General features: G+C 39.3%; 1 protein-coding gene across 2 annotated transcripts in view; it reads left to right on the top strand.

Annotated features, from left to right (window-relative positions):
* SSH2 (slingshot protein phosphatase 2) overlaps nucleotides 1–19479 on the top strand; it is a gene marked incomplete at both ends in the record, with an annotated part of 244659 nt that overhangs the window by 188445 nt on the left and 36735 nt on the right. Inside the window, 5 exons of one of the 2 annotated variants that reach the window (XM_084239215.1) lie at nucleotides 2014–2082; nucleotides 2859–2924; nucleotides 8375–8569; nucleotides 12868–12961; nucleotides 13095–13223. In XM_084239215.1, coding sequence (XP_084095341.1) covers nucleotides 2014–2082; nucleotides 2859–2924; nucleotides 8375–8569; nucleotides 12868–12961; nucleotides 13095–13223 — 553 coding nt within the window. The remainder of the gene's footprint in view (nucleotides 1–2013; nucleotides 2083–2858; nucleotides 2925–8374; nucleotides 8570–12867; nucleotides 12962–13094; nucleotides 13224–19479) is intronic. The other variant, XM_084239214.1, reaches the window with a different exon arrangement.

Below are 19479 nucleotides of genomic sequence, written 5' to 3'. Positions count from 1 at the left end.
CTTCTGTAGTTTCTTAATTTCTAGATTGGTCACCAGGCTATCAGCCCTTCATATTTATACCCAGATTATACTTGTTGCTAGGAACCTGACTGAGCACTCACTGAAAAAAAAAATTCCCTAAAAATAATCCCACTCCACCTTAGGAAGCCATTTTCAAGACAAGTTTTCCTTTTGCTCACCCCATCTCATCTAGCAAAAACAGTGGTGAAGTTGTCTTACTCCCTCCAGACTCTGGCATGATAGAAGTGTGTCTGGTGTTCAGGCTTAGGGTCCCAATGTGAATAAGCTGTTCCAATCTTGATTTGAGTCTCCTAGAGAACTCTGGAATTACTAGTGGTGTGTTGAGTAACACAGGCCAGCAAATGCAGTGCAAAGCATTAGACACAGCCCAACTAAGGAATAGCCTTCATTAGCCCTGCAGTGCCTGCAATAGTGAAGTAGTCCTGTTTTTAATGCATTTTCATAATAGCCCCCCATCTCCTGCATAATAGCCCCATCCCCATCCCACTTTCACTTGTATTAGAGCACTCACGACAGATTCATATTCAACATTTGTTTTACATGACAATACTTTCATGCATATTATCTCACTTTAAATATTTAAATTTTTTATAACACTGGGAGGGAAATTTTTGTTACCTGAATTTTAAGAGAGGTTAAATAATTTGTTAGAAGGATCAAATCCAGATCTTTTGACATAGTACGGCTACTCAGTGAAGGGTAGTTGTTATGTTTTAGGCATTGTTGTACACATTTTTGTGTGTTATCCAATTTCATCTTTGAAGAAATCCAATAAAGAAGGTATTTTTTTACAGGTAAGGAAACTGGAACACCAAGCAATTAAATAATTGCTTAAATTTATACAGTTACTGCCAGAATCCAAGTTCCAGAGCCCATCTGGCTCCAGAGCCTGAGCTCTTAACCATACTCTACTGTTCTACCTCCTAAGCCCAAAGTTTTTTCTACTGTAGCTGCTTATCTAGCTTTATTGATAGGGAGAGAGTGGGGGAACCTTCGGGAGACTGGGTGGAAGGGAAAAATGGTTTGTCAGTGGCCGAAGTCTGGGGTAGTTTACTCTCCACTTTCCACAGTTTCAGTTACCTATGGCCAACAGTAGTCCTAAAACGATATAAGATTTTGGGAGAGAAAGACAAGACTCACATAATTTTTATTATAGTATATTGTTGTAACTTGTTTCATTAGTTATTACTGTTAATCTCTTAATGTGCCTAATTTATAAATTAAGTTATTTCTGATGTATAGGAAAAAACATAGTATATATAAGGTTTGGTACTCTTTGTTGTTTCAAGAATTTATGGCGGCGGGGTGGGGGGGGTACTAATGTACATATGTCCAACCTCTGTAACTTCCTATCCCAGCCTTTTCCATTAATTAAAAGTCACTTTTCTCCCTGGACCAGGGTGTGATTTAAATAAAATTTTAATGTGCCAGAGCTAATCTTATATTGGTTGTTGGCGTTCCTGTTCATTCTGCATTTTAGCAGTGGTAGTTCAGTGCATAATCAAGTACTGTTTTACTTACATGGTCTCTCTAACTTGATCACAAATCAATAACAGCTACTTTTTATTTCCTTTTCCCTTTTAGACTATTGAGTTTATTCTGGTGTTCAATTTCTATTAGAATCTAGCAAATCACATATTCAGAGATCTTCATCAGTAATTCTTGGATTAGAAATAATTCTAGGGGTTAATTTGAAGGCTACAACTTACCAATCAGCAAGTCAGCTACTATCACTAGGAATTTTTAGACAGTGGCTGTTTGCAAAACGGCAATTCAGGATACTCGGTTTATATGTTTTCTTTATTAAATATATAAGGACCTCTAATAACCACCTGTTTAAAACAGTTGCTGAGCATATACATTGGATTTATCTAGTCTGACAATGTCAAAATTTAGAGCTTCGGGGGTTATGTCTGTATTAAAAGTTAATAAACAACGAAATGCTTCCTGGAATAATAGGAAGTAACTTGTAGACTATCTCTTCTCTTGCAGTAGCACTTGTACCATGGGCTTAGTCTTGCCTCTCTGGAGTGACACCCTCATTCATTTGGATGGTGATGGGTAAGAACTTTCCCTTTTTATTTTCCTACAGAAAGCCCGTGGGGGAGGTGTTCCATCTTAGTGCCCATTCATTCAGCTGAATGGGAGGCCCCGTGTGCCCAATTGAATGGTCATGTCAGCAGCTTAGTAAGTCCTTTTAAACTCCTGTTTTGTGGAGTAGAGTAAAAATAAAACTTGCCAGGGCCTTTCACTTCTGTTCTTCTAGGATAACTATGGTAAGAATCCAAACAAAAAAGAATGAGTTTGTTGGCTCACTCTTTAATCTGAGCATGTGGGGCTGTTGCAGTGCTTTCCCAGAGGATATGTTCTGTTTCAAATAACCTCTTGCTGCCTCTGCCAGCTGTCAGCCTACAGTATAACCCCTTTCCTGTGCCAGTTCCCCCCAGTGACCCTCCACCTCCCACCTCCTGGTGTTTTTAGACTGTGTCCCAAGAGACCAAGATGTTTGCTCTAGTTTATAAACCAGGATCAGGTTTGCTAAGAACCCATAAGACTTCCAAATAGAAATATGCAGCAGAACAATTTGTCCGTAGCTACAGCTGGGAAACTGTATGTAATTCACTAACTCCACTGTGGGAGTCATTCATTTTGCTTAGCAGATAAAATCAGGCAATTTATTGAAACTTTTCAGTCAAGTGCTATACTCCAGTTAACTTCCACATGAAGTGCTTTATGATTCTAACTGTGCAGTTGCTAGCTGTAAAACAACCTTGAAAACTCACAATTGACATGACTCATTCTCATTTGTGTATTTTTGTCTCATTCTCTTTTCTCAGAGGATTCAGCGTTTCAACAGATAACAGAGTCCACATATTCAAACCCGTATCTGTGCAGGCAATGTGGTAAGAGGAGTTTTATTATCTCTATGATAGTACTAGAGTGATAGTCTGTGAGAAGTAGTATTTGGTACGGCACAATTCTCTATGGAAATGCTACATGATCTGTTTTTCGTGTATAGAATTTTGTGTGATCTGTTTGTGTGTCGTTGATAGTTAAAGATTACCTGAAAGTTCAACTTTTGGGTTATCGCTGTGGATATCATCAATGCCTTAAGTTTTGGTGAACAAGTGAAATTAAGTATTCTTAAACTCTGGAAGATAGTTAATGGATCAGATAGCCAGCTGGAACTGAGTTTTATAGGGATACATTGTTAGTAGCAGTCTAGAGCCAAGTCTTGAAAATCACACTACTATGCATTAAATTTCAGTTTGTTGAAAATCATGCCAGCCAGTTACATGAACCACGCTATCTTTAGGCTGAACTGAGGTGGACAGTTTGAGAGTATTGGCCCTGCACCCTGTGAGTCCCACATTCTACGGAAGCCTGGGCTGGCTTTAAAGTTTTTCTCTTTGTCTTATAACTGTGTCCACCAGCAAGAATGTTAATTCATCAGCTACCCACCTTAAAAGATTCAAGAACAAGGGGGAAAACAGTACAGAAATGAGGAAGCACAAAATATAAGTTAATGAGGAAAGCAAAGAAAGATGACTAGCTGCTGAAAAGAAGAAATATAAGCTCATTTCCTGATAATCCTACTTCTCCACTGCAGAAAAACCTAAACAACCAGAGCCCTGTAAATTGGTCTGTTGATGACACTGTCAAAGGCATAAATAGCAACAATTTGGAAAGCCAGCTCCACGCTACTCAAGCCACTAGGAAACTACTTTCTAGGGAAAAACAGCCCCCATAGACAACATAATCCAGCAGTTTGAATATAAAATTTGTGTCCTTGGGCAGAATTAATTGTAGTCCCATTCAGTTTGAATCTGCTTGGGCACTAACATTGCTTCTGGGACATCAGAACAAACAAAGGCTGTGGTAGATGGAGGTGCTATCCCAGCATTCATTTCTCTGTTGACATCTCCCCATTCTAATATAATTGAACAAGCCGTTTGGACTCTAGGAAACATTGCAGGTGATGGCTCAGTTTTCCAAGACTTAGTTATCAAGTATGGTGCAGTTGAACCACTATTGGCTCTTCTTGCCAATAGTGATATGTCATCTTTAGCATGTGGTTACTTGTGTCATCTTACCAGGACACTTCAAATCTTTCTCACTACAAAAATCCAGCACACCTGTGCTATAAAATGTTGTGTCAGAAACTACTTCTGAATGCTATACATTCCAAGTTCAAGATGGCACTCCTGGTGTTAGAGGGCATCTCTGATATAAAACGGGTTGCCTGACTGTCGGTCCTCACCCATGTACTTAAAGGGGACTTAAACTGCAGGCACACACTAAAAGCTAATCAAAGGTTTATTTACAAGGAAAGGGGAAATGAGGAAATGAACATCTCAGGGAGAAAAAAAGGGAGAATAATTCTTCAATGCATCCTATCCATTCCACTGACCTGGAATCCCAAATGACCCACTGAAACTAAGCGCTGCCTGGCCAAGAGCACAAGCCAAGAGCGAGCCCCACTCAGATAGCTGGTTATAAATACAAACCAGAGAAAATGGCTGCTTAACTTTGCCCTCATGTCCTCACAAGTCTCCCTTTGGGGATCATGGGATTTGTAGCTCCTAGAGTCTTGATGGAGTGGGGGTGGAGTCCACAAAGCCTGTATGGAGTTTGCGCGGGACATCTTTTCCCCCTGACACTGGGACCTTTAACTTTTAGATTGTACAGCTGAGGCATAAAATTGTTTGTTGTGTACTGTGTTTGGTTTAAGTTTGTCTTACTATTTCTCAACTAAGACCTTTTTATTTTTTTTTTTTAATTTTTTTTTTTTATTAGAGGCATGCTTTATTTATTTATTTTATTTGTTTGTTTGTTTTGTTTATACATGCACTGGGTACAGTCAGAAGCGCGGGAGGGCGAGAGAATTCACCAGAGCCAGAGCGGGGAGCAGAGCAGGCAGAAGGACCGAAGTACACTGCTGAGGGGAGCAGCGGGCGGCAGGAGAGGTCTGCGCGCCATGTGGGACCCTCCTCCGGTGGCCTGGGAGCAGCCGGGGATCGAACCGGCGCTGCAGAGGCTGCGCGCAGCTTCGTAACCCAGCACTCAACCGCTGCGCCACCGGGGAGGCCCTACTAAGACCTTTTTAAATGTAATTTGGAGTTGTAGCACTTTTTACAACAAAACTATACTTGAACAGTTCCAAACTACTTACTGTATGAAGTTTCTTCTCTCAATGGGTTTCTTAGTTCTGTGTGGAATTTCATACCTTGCAGTACCCAGTAAATAAAGATTAAGTCCTGCCCTTTAAAAAAATAAATAAATAAGCAAATTTCAGTGTCTTGAGATAATCAGGATAGCATTGATGGAGTTAACACTATAGATGGATGTTTCCATTAAGTTGCTGATGACTGTTTACATAATACAAGTAAAGCCTAGAAAAAGCACTATAGTTGTTAATAACCATCAGCTGGTGTAATGACACTTTGCAGTCACTTGCTACGTGTCAGGCATTGTGCCTGGTGCCTTACACAGGTTACATCATCAGCCTCTCAAAATAGTGTTAGTACCATCTTATGGATAAGAAAATTGAGGTTTTAGAGATATTATGTAATTGGTCTGAGAATATCTCTTACATTCAGAATAGATTTTTATTCTCTTGTTTTGGAATATCCAGGAATTATCTAATACAATAAGGGAATGTTGTGACTCAGAATGCAAAGAATCAGAGTGCAAAAATACTGAAAAGATCTACACTGAAACCTTAAAACCACTAAGCTAACTAAAACCTTAAAACCACTAAAACAGTGGTTATTTCAAGTCCCAGTCAGGGACTTGAATTTTAGTTCTTCATTCAGTTGCCTCTACTATAGTGGAAGTCCCCATGATGAGCAGAGTGGACAGAAGGCAAGCCAAACAAGAAATAAAGGATACTGAAAAAGGTTTCAGACAATTATATGTTATTGAATAACAGAATTGATAAACTTGAAATGTGTGGAGTCCTAAAACTGTCAACTGAACAATCAACCATCTTACCATTTTTTGCAGTAATTGAGTTGTAGGACAAAGTTTCAGGTCATGTGTTTAGACCAGTTCTGAGCATATTTCACATCCAAATTTTTCATGGAAAAGTTAATGTCCCACTTTAACTAAGGCCCAGTTAAAGGCAACTACACCTTTTTTCCCAGGTACCAAGTAAAACCAAGCTGTAGTGAATCCCATAAATATCAGTATTTTCAGTTACATTTTGGGGAGAAATATAAAGTAGTCTAAATTTTTAAGACAGTGAAGATTCAGTTAATAACCTTAGTCAAGATTTGATGTTCTAAAGTAGACTGACTGGTTCTAGCTCTGTTAGCTTTTGTAGTAAACTTTTTTTTGAGGGGGTGTACCACATGTGGAGTAGTGAACTGAAAGTCACAGAAAAAAAAAAAAAAAAGATGATGTCTGAATCAAAGCAGCACTTAAACCAGGTGTTTCCTCCACAGAAAATAGCTGCAGCAGCTACTACTTTACTGTATGCAGTTAAAGAGTCTGAGGTGGCTAAGCCTTGAGTGCATTCTAGGGCACTTGCACGAGAGTCTTGTGTATGCTGTTGAAACAATGTGTTTCCCAAATGAAGAAAGCATGCATTAAATATCTACATTGCACTAAGCTGGTCCTTACCTTTGAATTTATGTAATGAAAGTTAAATTCACTGAGAATTCTCTGGGACATTGGTTTACTTTGCATTTTAAAGGAATCTACAATTTTGTTTTTAAGGAAAAACCTGTTTCCCTAATTAAAAAAAAAAAACAACCTGGCATAGTCTTTCCTTCATCAAATTTGTAATTTTTTAGAAATTTACATTATACTGGATTGATAAGGATTCAAGAAACCAACATTATCATTCACAGTTGGTGGGAGAATAAAATAGAGCTTTCTAGAGAATAATTTGCCAGTGTGCCTTATCATTTTTACATGTCCTTTGACCTAGTAGTTCTGCTAAGAATTTATTCTTATGTAATAATCATGGGTGTGTACAAAAGTTTTAACCATAAGAATGTTTTATCTGTTTTCAAATATAGCAAAAATTGGAAAACAGCTTTAAATGACTGAAAAATAAACCTAGTTAAATTATGGTATAGCACATTACTAAATATTATGCACCATTAAAAATGATCTAGTTTATTGACTTGAGAAGATGTTGATGGCAGGTATAAAGTAAGTTAAAAAAGAGCAAGTTAAAATGGAATGCAAAATATGATCATATCTTTATCATATATCTATGTACAGACAAAAATACTGAAAAGATCTATGCTTATTTCTAGATGTTACAGGATATTTCTGCCATTTACCTGAGGTCCTTAACTTTTCTAAAGGAAAGGAAACACAGATTTCTTTTGTTTATGAGAGAAAATATAAAAATGTGTCTATATGAAAAAATGTAAATAGATTGCCCTAGAATTCTCTCATACTGTTTTTGTCCTTGGAAAAGAGACATTGGTTTATAACTACGACATTTCATTCAACAAATACTATCCTTCAACTATGAACTCAGCATTCTTTTAATCACGTAAGATACCTCAGTAAACAAAATATAGAAAGATCCCTGTTCTTGTGTAACTAGTTTCCTAGCATTTCTGGCTTTAGCTTTTCCCAACTATGTAACCAAAAAGTATTTTTTCATTTGGTTTACCCTTCTTGGGTCCCTGAGTTCATATTTAGAGATTTAATTAGTCACATAATAACCAAAGCTATTCTTAAAAAGTAGCTCAAGTATTAATAAATGGCTTAAAGATACTAGGAGACAAGGACAGCAAGAATGATAAATGTCATTAGAGCAGTACTTTCTGGACATGAAAGGACATGTCCTCAAAGTTTGGGGACATCTGTGTGGTCTTTATGGAGACTTTAAGGATGATAGGGAGTGGAAAATGCATACATTGTACAAAAATGAATAATGATGTAAAAACTATATAAAATTTAAAAAAATATTTAAAAAAGAATGATAGGGAGTGTATGCATCTGTGACTCAGAATGAATCTTCTGTAATAAGTGGTTGAAATCTTTAGTTGTCTAACAATATAGCCACCTCATGGTTCCAGCTCTAGGATTACAAGTTCCGTATGTACCCAGACCTGTTTTTCACTGATGGGTTGCCACTTCTCCTGCTTTCCCTCTACTTCCCATTAATAATGCATCATATCTTCTAACAAGAAATGTCTAGTCAAGTAGTATGGTTAGATCATATAGTACAGATTAGAATCAGAGAATCTTGAATCCTAGGGAGTAGATTCTCTAGACACCAATTCTACAAGGATTTAAAAATTTGAGGAGTTGGGGATACATATAGATTATTAGCCTTCTGGTACTCCACAATTCTACAGTGCTCATTTCCCATCTTATCTTTCAGGTCTGCGCTGCAGAGTCTACACAAAGCTTGTGAAGTGGCCAGAATGCATAACTACTACCCAGGTAGCCTGTTTCTCACCTGGGTGAGTTACTACGAGAGCCATATAAACTCAGATCAGTCTTCAGTCAATGAATGGAATGCTATGCAAGATGTGCAGTCCCACCGGCCTGACTCTCCAGCTCTCTTCACTGACATGTAAGTCACTTTGAAAAAGATTATGAAAGTCTTCTCTATTGTGTGCTAGGAGGATGTAAATAGCATGTTCCTCACTAATCTCTCCTCTCCAAGAAGTAATCTTAGTGATACCTGTTATTGTCTATATCACATATCTGCTACACATAAAGAACCCTGTTCTTTTTGTTGTCTGCAAAGACCTGAGGATTTTTATTCCTGGGCACAGTGGAATCTCCATAGTTAAGAGCTGTAGTACCATAACATTCCATTAATTCAGATTCCAATAACTTGAAATTTGAGTTTAAAGGAATTGGACTGCAGCCCACCTTTGCATTACCCATGAAAGAAATATTTGGTAAGCAAATTAGTCATAAGAGAAACTTTTAGAGGACTGTTTCTAATACTTAATTAAACAGTTTCTGGTCAATTTAAGAGAATGCTAAGGTTTCTACACTCATTTTAAACTTATTTTTGTTCAAAAAAATTACCCTTTATATAGTTCAGATTATCTTACTCATTTCCATCTTTGCCTTAAGTCTTTGTCAGCAAGATTTTATTAAATCTCCCTAGTGTGCTGTGAGTTGGATAAAGGCCTAAGGTGGAGCTAATGTCTATTTCCTTTTTTAGGTCTATGTGTTTAAACCTATGTGACTATTTTGGAAATTTTTTCACACTTTAATTCCTGCTTTTGGAAATAGTCAGGATGTTCATTTTGTTCTGAACTGATCTTTCTGCACTTCTCAGGTATTCTGTACCTGGGAAAGAAGTATAGCTCTTCACTATCTGACTTACAAACTTTCACCTTCAGATTCCTAAACTGATGCCAAAACAATTCATGATTTAAAAAAAAAAAAGACTTTATTTGAATAAAAGTTAATAAATGTTTTCTTACTACAAGTGAACTTTCTAGGAAATGTATGACTGAAACAGTTAAAAAAAAAAAAAAGGCAGTGGAGGCTTTTTTGCATAGTATTATTTGTACTAGGGCCACCTTTTCAGTAGCCCTAGTTCTTTCAAGATCCCACACTGTAAAGATAAGGATTAATCTGACTTTCAAACCTTGGGAAATCTTATTGATTTCATGCTTTATAGCTGGTTGGTGGGTATGAAAGGATGTCTCATCTGACTCAAAAATGGACATTTTGAACTGAGCTTATATGAAGGAATATCTTTCTCATTTTTCCTGATTTTATTAGAAACTGCAACACAAAAAATAAGAAATTAAATTGCCCATAATCGCTCTTTGCTCTTCAAGCAAAAAAAAAAAAATATATATATATATATATTAGTCCCTGGTATAAGGTAGATCATTAAATGTTCTTTGTTGTACAATATAATACCAATTTGTTATGTATGTTTAATAAACAAATATAGCTATTTATAGAAAAAGATTGAAAGCTATAAATTAGTGTATTAGTAGTGATTATTTCTGATTGAGGGATTTTTTAGTGATTATTTTCTTTGCATTTTGATGTGTTTTCCAATTTTTTCCTCTAGTGAAATTAGGGAGGAAAATGTGTGTTTGTATTGTAATGGTTTTTTTCCACTCCCTTCTACTCTCTAAGTTTGACTGGAAAACCCTAAAAAAGACTGCTGAGAATACAGGAAGAATGTGTGCCACTGTGGACTTAATTGCTGCACTATCAATAAAGTTCATATTTTGAAATCCAAGGAAGAGGGGAAAGAATATACATATACAGTACCCCCTTCAACATCAAAGGCTGTGCTAAGCACTTCATATGTGTCTCATTTAATAAGAACCTCTTGAGGGAGATATATTCTTACTGTCCTCTTCCCCCCCCCCCCACTGGACCACAAGCTTTTTATTCATATTCTTTCCATAAGACTTAATTTTTTGAGAACAGTTTTAGGTTCACAGCAAAAATGAGCGAAAGTACAGAGATTTCCCATTTTCTGTCTGCCCCCACGTCGCCACACATGGCCTTCTCCAGGATCAACACCTCCCCGTGGTACATTTGTTAAAATTGACAAACCTGCGTCAACACATCATTTTCATCCAAAGGCCATAGTTCACATTTTGTTCACTCTTGGTGCTATATGTTCCGTGGATTGGGACAAATACATAGTGATCGTTATAGTATCCCACAGAATATTTTCACTGCCCTAAAAACCATCTGTGCTGTGAGTCTCCAGCGCCTGTCCCATGCCATCAGCACATGCTCACATGCGTGAGCAAATAACGCGCTGTCAGAGCTGCCTGCTCACGTTGCGCGAGGGAAACGTTTCGCTGAAGGCTCTATAGCCTGGCATTTACTTTAGTGTCGCAGGTGCCAGCAGCCTGTGACTGTTCTCACTGGTGTTAACTCTTCTGGGGTCTTATCAAGCCTCCTGTACTGTTTCTCCCTGTGGTGAATGACTCTCAGGTAACCCTGAACCGCTGTTAGGGGTGGGCCCCTATGCCTGGCTCTGCGGGGTGGGAGAGCGTGGTGAGGAGGTGCCCACCAGCATGGGTGGCAGAAACAAAAAGCAGGTCCCTGCGGGAGCCCTGAATGCCTTTGCAGCAACAAGTGCTCTGCACGCATAAACGTGCAGACCTGAGCAACTGTCCTCTTTTTTTAGAAAAGGAGACAGAGGCTCAGAGAAGGGAAGGGATTTGGTCAAGGTCACAACCACCAGTAAGTAGCAGGGCTGAAAATAAAGTCCAGTGTGTTTACTCCCAGATCACTCTGCCTCAAACAAGTATGAAGGATTAGGAGGAAAACGGCTAAATTAGAGTATCCATGTACATAGGTGCTAAATTTTGTTCTATCTGTATTTCTTTTTAATGGAAGATTAGAATTAACTTTTTCTAGGGAAAATGGTAGGAGCATGGCAAAGAATTTTAATTCTAGTCAAGACAAGGACGTGGGTCTCCCTGGTGGCCGATGGATTAAGTCTCAGGCTATCACCGCTATGGCCTGAGTTCAATCCCCTGCCAGGGAACTAACCACATGGTGTAGCAGACCTCTCCCGTCTTACCCGCTGCTCCCCTTAGCAGTGTATTTTGGTAGATTGGCCTGTTCTGCTCCCCACTCTTTCTGTGGTGAATCCTCTCACCCACCACACCTCTGGCCTACACCCCAGTTCTTCTACGTGAAAGTGAATAAATAAAAATGCTTTAAAAAAAAAAAAAGTAAAAGTTAAAAAAAAAAAAAAAAGGCAAGGAGGTCTTGGTTGATAGACAGGAAAATGGCCCAGGTATTAGCTCTATTCTGCAGAGTTCATGAGAACTCGTGGTGAGAATGCAAGTGGTGGGGAGCTCCAAGGTTGTGGGGTCAGAGCCACCTTTGAAGATTACCAAAGCTATTTTCACAGCCAGTGATAAGGCAGTAGACAGCAAGGGCAGGCAGAATGCCTAAAGGCTTATTAGTCCATTTCCATCCCCAAATAAGGAGCTACAGAACAAGTACCTTTCTTGAGTATGTTAGAAGGGAAAGATGAGACAGAAAATGCTCTCTGTCAGCCTCACTCAAATTCTACATAGTATGAAATAATGCTTTCAGAGAGAAGCATCCAGTTACATTGAACCAATATCTTTCTAGTAATTGGAGAGTCAACTGCCTAGTTTGATTTCATGTTAAAGTTCCAAGGATAATTTTATTTTTAAGAGCTTCAGAAAACTAAGGGAAGCAACATAATCCTGCAGGTAGAGTGTTAGGCTAGGCTGAGAGTTCTGATTCTCCTGGTATTTGTGATCATTCACATTTCATTAACCTTTTACTGTTTATTTCCTTTATTTATAAAATGGGGTAACAGGTTCACAGAGATTTTATGCACTGTCATGAAAAGGAGAACATTCTGGGTGGAAGTATTCCACTTAGTTAATCCTTGAAACCCACTTTGAAAGAGAATTTGCCTCAATGAAGACAGGAATCACTCTTTCCCCTTTTCCCGTTTTCTAAAACTTGGCAGTGAAAATTAGCATAAGGTGGCATTTTAAGCTACAGAAGACCCATTCCCATAATGGGTCATATCACTGGTCTACTCACCTCAGCATTCTAGTTCAACAAGTGCTCCTCAGGAGTATTAACACTCATGTGTGTCTTTATTCCCTCATGGATATATGCATATATATATGAATGTATTTAAGGACTCTTAGATGCGTGCAACCCCTCAAATTAATTCCTACATATTTACATTCTACACATACTAAAAAGAAACTTTTTTAATTAATTTTATTTTTTGCCATATCTCGAGTATTATATAAATTTGAGGGTTGTAGAGGCAAGGCCTACCAATTTGGAAACAAAACCAAATGGCCTATTAACTTACTTAGTCAAATTCCTGCCTAAGAAAAATCACCATTTTTTTCTTCTCAGCCCAACTGAACGTGAGCGAACTGAAAGGCTAATTAAAACCAAATTAAGAGAGATTATGATGCAGAAGGATTTGGAGAATATCACATCCAAAGAGGTAAGAGACCTTAAGTCCTCACTGTTCCAAGGCTTGGAATAGGATAACAGTAGGAATGGGCTAGAAATGGTGAGTGGTTGAAGACACAGATGGACCTCACAGAAATTAGTACCATATGCCATCTTTGTTTCAGATACGAACTGAGTTGGAAATGCAAATGGTGTGCAACTTGCGAGAATTCAAGGAATTTATAGACAATGAAATGATAGTGATCCTTGGTCAAATGGATAGCCCTACACAGATATTTGATCACGTATTCTTGGTAAGTCTTTGGACTACATTAAGTGGTGTGCTGAAATTAGTCCATACCAATCCATGGGGACAATTGTTAAATTTTATTATATTTAAATAAAATGTAATTTACATTAAAAAGAAAGGTAATAAATACTCAAACCTCATCACTTCCTAATTATTTCACTATTATCCATGCTTTTAGGGTTATTTACATCTATTATGTGGTAGAAATGTTATATAATGGTGTGCTTCTCCTTGTCTCTTCCCAATTCCTCATTCAATGATGTAAAGTTGGTGGATTAAAATTGACTATGGTTTTACTGAGGGGGGGGGCGGAGCAACATGGCGGCGAGGAGATGCTGCGAGTAAGATCTCCCATTAAAAAAAGTTAAAAGGGAGGAAAAGCGGCAGGTCCCAGTGAGAACTGGGACACGGAAGATAAACGGACTACTCCAGCAAACTGCCCGAAGAAGAAAGTTGCCATAAAAGAGGACGAGAAGGGAGGGAAGCACAGAACCCTGCTCCCCTCCCCCGCCCACAGAGGCGGCACTCTCCGACCGACCGGCAGAGACGAGGGAAACAACAAACCAAAACGCCCAACAAGAAAAACGGATGCAGCAAGTGGGACTGTGAGTGGAAAGGAACTATTTCAGCCACCACACCCCGTGAACGGGAGCTGAGGCGAACCCTGCAGGATCCGCCGCGGAGGTGAGCTCCAGGCGCCATTAAAGAGAGCCCCGCCCACCAGGAGGAGACCAGCACTAGCACACAGCCCCGGCCACCCGGTAAGCTTGCGCGAAAGTGGCACTCGGATTGCAGCTGCCCAGGGCCCTGCGCCTGCGACCTAGGCTTGCAGGGAGACGGCGGAGGCCCTCCCTGAGTGAGCAGGAACAAGGCGCCCAGGCAGGGGAGCGGGATTCAAAAGGCGCCATTCCCGCGCCACGGATCTGGGCTACAGCCCGCGTCCTGGAACTGAGGGCTTTGGAACTGAGACCCGGGCGGAGGCCCTCCCTGAGTGAGCAGGAACAAGGCGTCCAGGCAGGGGAGCGGGATTCAAAAGGCGCCATTCCTGCGCCACTGATCTGGGCTACAGCCCGCATCCTGGAACTGAGGGCTTTGGAACTGAGACCCGGGGCACGAAATTAGGGGCGTGGGTTCCCCACGAAGGTGGGGCACAAGGCAGACACAGCACCCCAAAGCCGTTGAGGTGTACCCTACCATCCCCGCTCTGCTCCCTGTCCCACGGGGTGGAAAATCAGCTCCCCAAGGGCTCTAGGAGAGATCTCTGGTGCCACCTAGCGACTTGACCCCAGCACAGGCTACTGAAGGAGCTAGTGGCCAGCTGGGGAGTTAGCCCACACCGGGCCCCTTCTGAACAAGTAGTCTGAGCCCACAGGGAGAGCGAGCACCCACAGCCGGGGCAGACCAGGCGCGCAGAATAGTGTGCCTGAGACCAGAAGCGCAGGGAGTGTGTCCCACATCACCATTTTAGAACAGGGACATTTCTTCAGTAAAGACTACCTGCAGAAGGCTTCCTCAGGAGCCAGAGGTGAGCGGGGGAAGTTCGCCCACGCCAGACCCCCTCTGGCCTGCAGTCCAAGCCCAGAGGGGAGCAGGAACCCACCGCCGGGGCAGACCAGGCGCACAGGGGAGTGTGTCCCCACATCGGCATTTTAAAACAGGGACCTTTCTCCAGTAAAGGCTGCTTGAAACTGACAGATGACTCCTGGAAGAACCAGAGGGGAACAGAGAAGCCCACCCAAGATGCCGGCAAGTCCCAACAACACAGTGTCCCAACGCATACGGCAAATTAGAAAACAGACAGTAGGGAGGAGAAGAACCACACGCAACCTAGCAACTCTCCAGAGAAAAAGCACACCACAAAAAGAAAGCCAGCCCCCAGATTGCAACGACAATAACTTGGAAGAATTTCTGAGCCTTCCAGAAAGAGAATTTAAAATTGCCGTGATTAAAAAACTGACAGAAGTCATAAAGGAAAACAATGATAAGGGAAAAATAATCAACGATCAGAAGAATGCAATTGAGTCCCTAGAGAGGGAAAACAATGGTCAGAAGAAAGAAATTGAGTCCCTAAAGAGGGAAGTAAAAGAAATGCAGGAGATCAAAGAATTAATGGAAGAACTAAAGAATTCTGGGAAAAGCAATGAAAGCAGAATAGATGAAATGGAAGAACGAATAAGTAATCTTGAAGACACAGAAATAAAAAGAACCAAAACAGAGAAGGAAAGAGAAGTACGAAGGAAAAAGAACGAAGAAAGACTTCGGGAACTATCTGACTCCATGAGGAAAGGAAATATAAGAGTTATAGGAATACCAGAAGGAGAGGAGAGAGATGTAGGAACAGAGAAAATATTCAAAGAGATAATTGAAGAGAACTTCCCAAATGTGAAGAAGGAGCTGAAAATTGATATACAAGAAGCAAGAAGAACACCAAACTTCCACGACGAAAGGAAAAATACAGCAAGACACATAATAGTAAAGCTCCCAAGAATCCAGGACAAGGAAAAAATAATGAAGCTGGCAAGAGGGAAGAAACATAACATTCAAAGGAAAACCAATCAGGCTGACACCAGACTTCTCCGAAGAAACACTACGCGCAAGGAGAGAGTGGAGGGACATAGTCAACAGACTCCAAGAAAACAGATGCCAACCAAGAATACTCTATCCCGCAAAGCTCTCCTTCCTCTTTGAAGAAAGAATATGGACCTTCCCAGACAAACAGAAACTCCGGAATTTCATTGCAACTAAACCCCCACTCCAAAAAATACTACAAGGAGTCCTAAAGCCAGAACCTCAGAGCGACGAATAACAATGAAAGAAGGCCAAAAAAAAAAAAAGTTATTAAAAGAATAAATAAATAAAATCAAAGGAAAGACAAACACAATGGCAAATACAGATGTTAACATTTCAATATTAACTCTAAATGTAAATGGACTAAACTCTTCAATAAAAAGACACAGAGTTGCAGCCTGGATTAAGAAACAAAACCCAACCTTTTGCTGTCTCCAGGAAACACATTTAGCTACAAAAGATAAAAATAGGCTCAAAGTCAAAGGATGGAAAACAATCCTACAAGCAAATGGGCCAAAAAAGAAAGCAGGAACAGCTATACTTATATCAGATAAAACAGATTTCAAACTCAAAAAGATAAAAAGAGACCCCAATGGTCACTACATTATGATCAAGGGGTCAATACTTCAAGAAGAAATAACACTCATTAACATATACTCACCAAACGAAGGAGCACCAAAATATATCAGACAACTGTTGTCCTCTCTGAAAACAGACATCAGAGAAAACACATACGTAGTGGGAGACTTCAACACACCACTATCAACAATGGATAGATCAACAAGACAAAAAAATAAGTAAAGAAACCAAAGCTCTAAATAAAGACCTAGAGCAATTGGGCTTAACAGACATCTATAGAACACTAAACCCCAAAAAAACGGAGTACACATTTTTCTCAAGCGCACACGGATCATTCTCCAGGATCGATCACATACTGGGGCACAAGACAAACATCAACAGATACACCAAGATTGAAATCATATCAACCATCTTTTCTGACCATGAAGGCATCAAACTAGAAATAAACCATAAAAAGAAGGCAAGGAACTTTCCTACCTCATGGAGATTAAAAACCACACTACTGGAAGACCATTGGACTAATGAGGAGATCAAAGAAGAAATTAAAAAATTTTTTGAATTGAATGACAAGGAGGACACCAATATCCTAAATGTATGGGATGCAGCAAAAGCAGTAATAAGAGGAAAATATATAGCAATAGAAGCTCACATCAAGAAACAAGAAAGAACGCAAAGAAACAACCTAATCTCGAAGCTCAAAGATCTAGAAAAAGAACAACAAGAAAACCCCAAAACCAGTAGAAGAAAAGAAATAATAAAAACCAAAGCAGAAATAAATGAAATTGAAACTAAAAAAACAATGCAAAAGATCAATGAAACCAAGAGCTGGTTCTTTGAAAAAATCAATAAAATAGACAAACCCCTAGCCAGGCTCACAAAGGAAAAAAGGGAGAAAGCACAAATAAACAGGATCATCAATGAAAGAGGAGAAATCACAACGGACACAGCAGAAATCAAAAGAATAATCAGTAACTACTATGAACAGTTATATGGAAACAAGTTTAACAATCTAGAGGAGATGGACAAATTCCTACAACTCTACAATCACCCAAAGCTAGATAAAGAAGAAATAGAACACCTAAACAGACCAATTACAATTAGCAAAATTGAAATGGTAATCAAAAACCTCCCCAAAAACAAAAGCCCAGGACCTGATGGATTTACAAATGAATTCTACCAAACATTCAGAGACGAATTAGTGCCTATCCTTCACAAACTCTTCCAAAAAATTGAGAAGGAAGGGACAATACCAAACACGTTCTATGAAGCCAACATTACACTAATACCAAAACCGAACAAGGACAACACAAAAAAGGAAAACTACAGGCCAATCTCCCTAATGAACACTGATGCAAAAATCCTCAATAAAATTTTAGCTATCAGAATCCAACAATGTATCCATAAGATAATTCACCACGACCAAGTTGGATTCATTCCAGGGACACAAGGATGGTTTAACATCCGAAAATCAATCAACGTTATCCAACACATCAACAAAAAGAAATATAAAAACCATATGATAATATCAATAGATGCTGAGAAAGCTTTCGACAAAGTGCAACACCCATTCATGATAAAAGCCCTTGAAATTCTTGGGATACAAGGAACATACCTCAACATCATAAAGGCCATCTATGACAAGCCAACAGCCAGTATCATCCTCAATGGTGAAAAGCTGAAAGCAATTCCATTAAGATCTGGAACAAGACAAGGATGTCCACTCTCACCATTGCTTTTCAATATAATACTGGAAGTCCTAGCCAGGGCAATAAGACAAGAGAAAGACATCCAAGGAATCCAAATAGGAAAAGAAGAAGTCAAACTATCACTATTTGCAGACGATATGATATTATACATAGAGAACCCCAAAAACTCCACAGAAAAGCTAATTCAACTCATCAATCAGTTCAGTAAAGTGGCAGGATACAAAATCAACATGCAAAAGTCAGTAGCCTTCCTATACACAAACAATAAATCTGAAGAAGAAGAAATCAAAAAGACCATCCCTTTTGTTATTGAAACAAAAAAAATCAAATATTTGGGAATAAATCTAACAAAAGAGGTAAAGGACCTATACAAAGAAAACTATAAAACACTGTTAAAAGAAATAGAAGAAGACACAAAGAAATGGAGAGACATCCCCTGCTCATGGATTGGAAGAATAAACATTATTAAAATGGCCATCCTTCCAAAAGCAATATACAGATTCAATGCTATTCCAATCAAAATTTCAATGTCATTCTTCAAAGAAATAGAACAATTATTGATGAAATTCATATGGAATCACAAAAAACCCCGAATAGCCAAAGCTCTCCTGAAAAAAAAAGAAGGGAATGGAGGCATCAGACTCCCAGACTTCAAACTATACTACAAAGCCATAATCATCAAAACTGCATGGTATTGGAACAAGAACAGACATACAGACCAATGGAATCGAATAGAAAATCCAGAAATAAACCCACAGATTTATGGTCAACTAATCTTTGACAAAGGAGCAAAGACTATGCATTGGAGCAAAGAAAGTTTGTTCAATAAATGGTGCTGGGAAAACTGGGTCGCTACATGCAAAAGAATGAAGCTTCACCACCACCTCACACCATACACAAAAATCAACTCAAAATGGATTAAAGAACTAGACATAAGACCTGAAACCATAAAATATATAGAAGGAAATATAGGCGAAACACTACGTGATTTGCACATCAAAGACATCTTTACAGACACATCACTCAAAGCAGTGATAGTGAAGGCAAAGATAAACAGCTGGGACTATATCAAATTAAAGAGCTTTTGCACAGCAAAAGAGACAATAACAAAAACAAAGAGAAACCCCACCAACTGGGAGAACATTTTTGCACCCAACACTAATGATAAAGGACTGATCACAAAAATCTGCAAAGAGCTGATGAGACTCAACAACAACAAAGAAAATAATCCTGTCAAAAAATGGGCAGAAGAGCTTAAAAGAAACTTCTCTGAAGAGGAAATGCAAATGGCCAACAGGCATATGAAAAAATGTTCAACATCACTTGTCATCAGGGAAATGCAAATCAAAACTACCATGAGATACCATCTTACACCAGTGAGAATGGCACATATTAAAAAAACTAGCA

This window comes from Talpa europaea, assembly GCF_964194135.1.
Source record: "Talpa europaea genome assembly, chromosome: 7".
Lineage (NCBI taxonomy): Eukaryota > Metazoa > Chordata > Mammalia > Eulipotyphla > Talpidae > Talpa > Talpa europaea.
This window is presented reverse-complemented; position numbering and strand designations above follow the sequence as displayed.